The sequence below is a fragment of the Sinocyclocheilus anshuiensis genome, unplaced genomic scaffold (assembly GCF_001515605.1).
Source record: "Sinocyclocheilus anshuiensis isolate Anshui unplaced genomic scaffold, SAMN03320099.WGS_v1.1 scaffold283, whole genome shotgun sequence".
NCBI classification, from domain to species: domain Eukaryota; kingdom Metazoa; phylum Chordata; class Actinopteri; order Cypriniformes; family Cyprinidae; genus Sinocyclocheilus; species Sinocyclocheilus anshuiensis.
Window position 1 is genome coordinate 7,078,815 of NW_015549605.1, and position 6,628 is coordinate 7,085,442.

At 37.0% G+C, this 6,628-nt stretch overlaps 1 protein-coding gene across 1 annotated transcript in view; it reads left to right on the plus strand.

Moving 5' to 3' along the window:
* The window catches only part of LOC107658762 (epidermal growth factor receptor kinase substrate 8-like), a 52,370-nt gene that overhangs the window by 24,870 nt on the left and 20,872 nt on the right, over positions 1-6,628 (plus strand). The window contains 2 exon segments of the mRNA XM_016447409.1: positions 3,446-3,523; positions 5,436-5,497. Coding sequence (XP_016302895.1) covers positions 3,465-3,523; positions 5,436-5,497 — 121 coding nt within the window. The 5' untranslated portion in view covers positions 3,446-3,464.

Here is a 6,628-nt window from a genome sequence, read left to right on the forward strand (position 1 = left end):
TGGGTGATGAAATATGAGACCCTGGAGCACAAAACCAGTCTTAAGGGTCAATTTTTCAAAATTGAGATGTATACATCATCTGAAAGCTGAATGCATAAGCTTTCCATTGATGTATGGTTTGTTATGATAGGATAGCCAATATTTGGCTGAGATACAACTATTTGAAAATCTGGAATCTGAGGGAGCAAAAAAATCTAAATATTGAGAAAATCATCTTTAAAGTTGTCCAAATTAAGTTCTTAGCAATGCATATTACTAATCAAAAATTAAGTTTTGATATATTTACGGTAGGAAATGTACAAAATATCTTCATGGAACATGATCTTTACTTAATATCCTAATGATTTTTGGCATAAAAGAAAAATCTATAATTTTGAACCATACAATGTATTTTTGGCTATTGCTAAGTGACTTGAGACTGGTTTTGTGCTCCAGGGTCACATATTATACTACAATGTCATTAATTAATAAATTAAGATATGATAATATAATCATATTAGATAATATATTAACTTATGTTATTTAAATTACTAAAATAGCTTATAGACATTGAGCAATAATAATTCACCACACTGCATGATGCGATGACAAATTCAAGCGCACAGCTTCACCTAATTAATTATTAATTTGTTTAGTTATATCATTTACAATTTGAATAAGAGAACAACACCAATAACTTCGGGAAAAATGGTTTTATTCATTACATTATAGATCTGATTTTTGTTTTCTTCAGGAAACGGGCAGACTAAATAGCACCACAGAAGCGAACAATAAACCATAGAAATGGCAAAACAAAAATTAAATAATTAATCCCAATTTTGAACAATTATGAGTAACATTAGGCTAAAACATACATATGATATCTTGATCGGTGTCAGATGTTGAGCCGACCCAGGATGCTTTACTTTACACCATCGCTCATGGTGTTTAGTGCTTCTTATACCTCTTCAGCATCCATAAAGCATCCGCCTTCTTTTACTCATTTTGTCTTTATTTTTAAAACTGATAAACGCTAATTCAGTGAGTGAAAGGCGTTGCCTAGCAATGTACAATGTTAAAACATAAGCGGCATTACAGGCATTATATAGTGGGTAAATTTGACCCGCTGGCGCTTATGAGTATAAATGCCCCGTTTTTTTATCTGGTTTTATCTAAACAATTTTTAACAACAGGGGATTGTAAATCACACAATTTTAGTAAAAGTCAATAGCTATGTTTCCATTTTTATGCGCATTTTGGATAATCGCATAAAAAAACCGCTGGATGGAAACCCCAAGATGCGCATAAATTCTAAAATGTGCATAAAAAACTTATGCACACAACTGAGTAGGATAAACTTTTTATCCAATAAGAAAAAATGCACATAAACTACGATGGAAACACATTTACCGAATAAATTCCACCATGCGCATTGAAAAAGTCATGTGACTTTGCGCTAAGAGACGGGATAACTTGGCTAACCAGCGGACCGATCTCGTTCACAGCATCTATATGTTGTTCTGGTCGTTCTGAAAAGCCTGAGCAAAGTCTGTCAACAAAGTATTTCTGTATAATTACTGTCTTACATTACTGCGTTCCCAAACAGCAGGCATCCACCTCTAAAAGCAATGACCGCATTTATCGTGTTACGTCTGCTCTCGCGCAAGTCATTTATTACATATGAAAATTATTATATTCAGTGGCTTCTCCTAGTTTTCTTAGAGATATTTAGTGCCAGTTTATCAGGAAGTGACGATTTTGTGCTTGGTTACCAATGTTCTCCAAAATATCATCTTCTGCGATATTCCAGTTTTGCGCATAAGTTAAAGTCGCATCTTTGGTTGGAAACATAGCTACTGACTTGGAGACTTGAATGTTTCATTGAAAATCTGTTACGTACATTTGAAAAACAGCCACGGGTAAAATTTACCCCGTGGCTGTTCTAGTGTTAAATGTGAGGTAGACAGTGGCACAGTGATGCATGTATTTTGGGATTGTGACAAAATCAAAATGTACTGGAAAGAGATTAAAAAGATTATTGGAAAGACTTTTGTATTGTCCCCAAAGGTATACCTTCTGAATTGTACAGCGGATCTGTGTCTGGACTGTGACAAAGAATATGTACTGAATTTTTGTACATATTTGGCCAAAAAATGTATACTATTATTATGGTCAACTGCTCAGGTACCTTCAATCAATATGTGGACGAGTCAGGTGACCACTCTTTCATCACTGGAAACATTTACTTATGATTTACATCAAAGATCTGAGATGTTCTGGTGCATTTGATCCTCTCTCTGGAACTTTCTTGAGGATACTTAGTGACTATGTCTTTCTAATTTTGGTTTATAATTTTCTTTTATTTCTGTCTTTGCTCTCAAGCATTTGTATGCATTTGAATGTCTAATAAGAACTAGCTGTACATGTTGTTATGAGATGCGAGTACCACTGTTGTTTTATTGGAAAATTTAATTAAAAAAAACAACAAAAAAAAACATGCATATTAAGGTTAGACTTAAAATTTTTATGTTAAATCCACTATTGTATCGATAATGTTCTACCGTCTATACACAATATTAAGTTCAATTACATTAGAGAAAAGTACCTACTCGAGAAAGTATGCGATTTTTGGATGAGCCACACACACACACTAACACACACACACACACATGCTGTTTCCAGTCCAGATGTCTCTGATTACATGCTAGTTAATTAAAGAACATTAGATGAGAACTTGTTTGTTGAACTCATTTGAGTAAGGGGTCGTTCACACAGAACGTGTTTTTCCATTCCAGTGCGCTACTTTTCCATTGTTTTTCTATGTAAACACTCACTAGATTGATGTGTGTGACATTTCGCTTTTTTGCAGTGCATGCCGTGTTTTTAAGACGCCGTGTCAAGTTAAAAGAATTTCAACTTTTACATGCAGTGCCACCATTGATCTATATAAATCTATTATAGCTCAGCGAGTGCCACTCATCGATGTCAGTTCCAAAACAGTGGACCAATCAGAAGACCCCGGAGGCGGGGCATGCTTTTGTTTACAGTAGCAAGTTGGCATGGCAACTGTTTTATTTGACAGCAGCATGGATGAGGAGGAGGAGGCGTTCTGCGCTGCGCTTCTTAAAAAAAAAACATTCCCGAGCGCTGCGTCACACGTTTTTAAACGTGTTCTGTGTGAAAGGTTAATCATGAGTCACATGATTTTCACACACAGCATCAGACTCCTCCCACAATGTTTCATCCAGCACTCATTTCCTGATTACAAAACCAGAAAATCTGATGTTTATTCCTTGATTGTGTCATAAATGCATATGAGTGTTATGTGTGAATCTCATTCTGTCTGAGCAGTGAGACAGCTTTGATGATGATGATGATGATGAAGGCGTATGTGTATTTCTCCCATCCGTGTGCGGATGTTTGCCGGTGTGATTGTGTGACTGACGCTGCTTTTATTGTGTTGCAGTGGAGGATCTGTGAGCGCAATGCAGAGTCCAGACATGAACGGATACACCGGAGTCACAGCGCAGTCCTCACAGATAAAGTAAGCCAAACAATCACAACAACTAATGAGATTTTTAAAAATAAATACTGAAATATTAAATTTTTTTTTTGATTAAATGATACTGTAAATATGAAAGTAAAAGCACCAGTAGGTGAAAGCGAATCACTGAATCATTCATTTTACCAATTCATTCAAACGACTGATTCATTCAGTAACTTGCTGCATCCCGATTCACCTACTTATACTATGTCCTAAAAGTATGTACTTTTGAGAATAGTAGGGAAGCTTTGGGACACACTGCTTCGTCATAAAGACATGTGTCTTTAACGGATGCTCTGTTGCTTAGTTACGTGGATTCTGTCACCGTTTAAACTGCCCTGTCAATCATCTTGTCACATATTCACATTTCGTTTCATTTCATTTCCTACCGTATTGGAGAAAAATAAAGAGGCACGTTGATCTGCCAGTCGCGTGTCTTTCATGCCGAGAACTGCTCATGTGTTTGCATAATAATGCATTTAAAAGTTAATGACCAAACGTATCTTTATAAAAGTTCACAATGTTGCTGCAGATGAAATATAATGCGGATAACATTAAATGAATATTTTGAATCAGTTTAAACATTGATGATTATTTATCATTCAAACCCCTTTCTCTACCTGTTCGTCGGTCTCGCATATCCGCCATGTTTGTAGTTTTTAACAGTTTTTATGCGTGATAATAGTTCTAATCGAATCCTCGTTCAACGTGCAATGGGTTGTGGGCAATTTATAAAACAGATAGTTCCGGTCCTTGATTCTGATTGGCTGAGCCACGTTCGAAGCTGTTGTAAATGACTCTACAAAGTAACATACACCTTTGTTTACGTTTGTGTGTTGCTCGCAACCACTTTGTAGCAACCACAACTGTTTCTGAGGAACTACATTGTTTGGTGGAAGAATATTGTTTTTATTAATATCATTACACTTTATTTGCTCTGTATTATTTTGTGAAACCTAACTACGTATATGGAATAACCGTTTTATAAAAGCAATAACCCCCTTGAAGCCGTGGTTTAACAGTGAATTTATAACAGCTCCGCGTCGTACCTAACAACGCCCCTTAGCTGTAATAAATTCACTGTAAACCACGGCTTCACGGGGCTTATTGCTTTAATTAGCCGTTAGAGTGTGCATCGATCTGCACTTCAAATTCTAACCGGAAGTAGTAGACCATCCGGGAATCTTTGGGATACTCATTTCAACATACTACGTTTTGGGACATACTAATTCTATTTTCGAATACTATTTAGGATGGATAGTATGCGAATTGGGACGCAGCAACTGTCTTTATGAATGAGTCACTGAATCATTGACTCACTCGATTCATTCAAAACCGTGGATTCATTCAGTAATGAATCACCGCTGTGTGTTGATCAGAGACTCACAACGGTTCTGCCGCGGCTTTGATTTGGATTTTCATTTGCAAAATTGATCAAAGACAGACAACATTGTGCCTAAAATGTAACACAATATTAATTCTTGTTTATTGAATGGTTGTATCAAATCAATATCGCGTTTTGCAGTTCACTGGATCACTGACCAGAACTCTGTTTTATTTATTAATTGGATCGTTGGGATTTTTGGTGTGACTTGAGTGTGATGAATCTGATGGTTTATTGATGTTTCCTCTGCTCCTGATCTATTGAACACATTCATTATTGATCTGTCGCACAATTAGTGTGACTTACACAATGGAACAGATCAAGTGTCCACTTTACTCATTAACCCCACACACACACACACACACACACACACACACACTCAGGCCATGAGTGACTGAGGACAGGACATGCATCACAATTAATTCACTAATCCTAGAAGAACAGCAAAGAAAGTGTGAGTATGGATGAGCGCTAGTGTACTAACTCTCTCTCTCTCTCTCTCTCTCTCTCTCTCTCTCTCGCTCTCAGCGGTCATGGCTCACGGTCCCCAGATATTCCTGCCAAAAGGTCGGGTGGTAAAGCTCTGTATGGTAAGTGTGTCCTCCTGCTGTCCGCTGAGGGAACTGCAGTGCCGCTGAACCCCTGAACCCTCGAAACGCTGTCACCATGACAACGCGCTTCAAGAGGGATGATAGGATTGTGTTATTCAGTGTGTGACGTGAAGAACATGATGAAGACGTTCAGCCGTTTGCTCTTTTGTCTGATTCCCAGAAGGGATTCACCCGAAAGATTCATATTGATATATTCTACTGTGTTTGCATGAGAACACATCTGACTCGTATTTCACCACAATAATAATAATACATTTTTATTCAAGTCAAGTTGCTTTATGCAATACAGCTTCACAGTGTAAACAGGAAAATAACAGTGTTAATGATGCAAAATTCATCAGTCAAACAAATAAAGCAATAAGCCCCGTGAAGCCGTGGTTTACAGTGGATTTATAACAGCTAAGGGGCGTTGTTAGGCACGACGCGGAGCTGTTATAAATTCACTGTAAACCACGGCTTCACGGGGCTTATTGCTTTTATAAAACGGTTATTCCATATACGTAGTACGGTTTCACCAAAATAAAACAGAGCAAATAAAGTGTAATGATATTAATAAAAACAGTATTCTTCCACCAAACAATGTAGCTCCTCAGAAACTGTTGTGGTTGCTACAAAGTGGTTGCCGAGCAACACACAAACGTAAACAAAGGTGTATGTTACTTTGTAGAGTCATTCACAACAGCTTCGAACCAATCAGAGTCAAGGACCGGAACTATCCGTTTTATAATTCAATTTAAAGCAGCTCTACAGAAGACAATAGAGTCATTATTCAGTTCAAGTCAGTTATTCTCAATTAAACAAATACTGTAATGTGAAGAATTTTAGTAAAGCCAACAAATATTATCATGATGTATAATACAGTCTAAATAATATATTAGAATATTTTTGCAGTGCAATCATCAAATTGGGTGGAAAATGTCTTTTATTGTCATGAAAATCCAGATGCCTTCTTAACAGGCTTTGTTTGCTTTATTGAGAGCAGTTTTGGGAAAAGTTACTTTTAAAAGTAGCGCATTACATTTGTACAATTGCACTGCTTAGTTCCCTTTCAGTCGGTCACTCTCGACGTCACGTCGGATGACCAACGAATTGGGATCTCGCTTAGAGAGA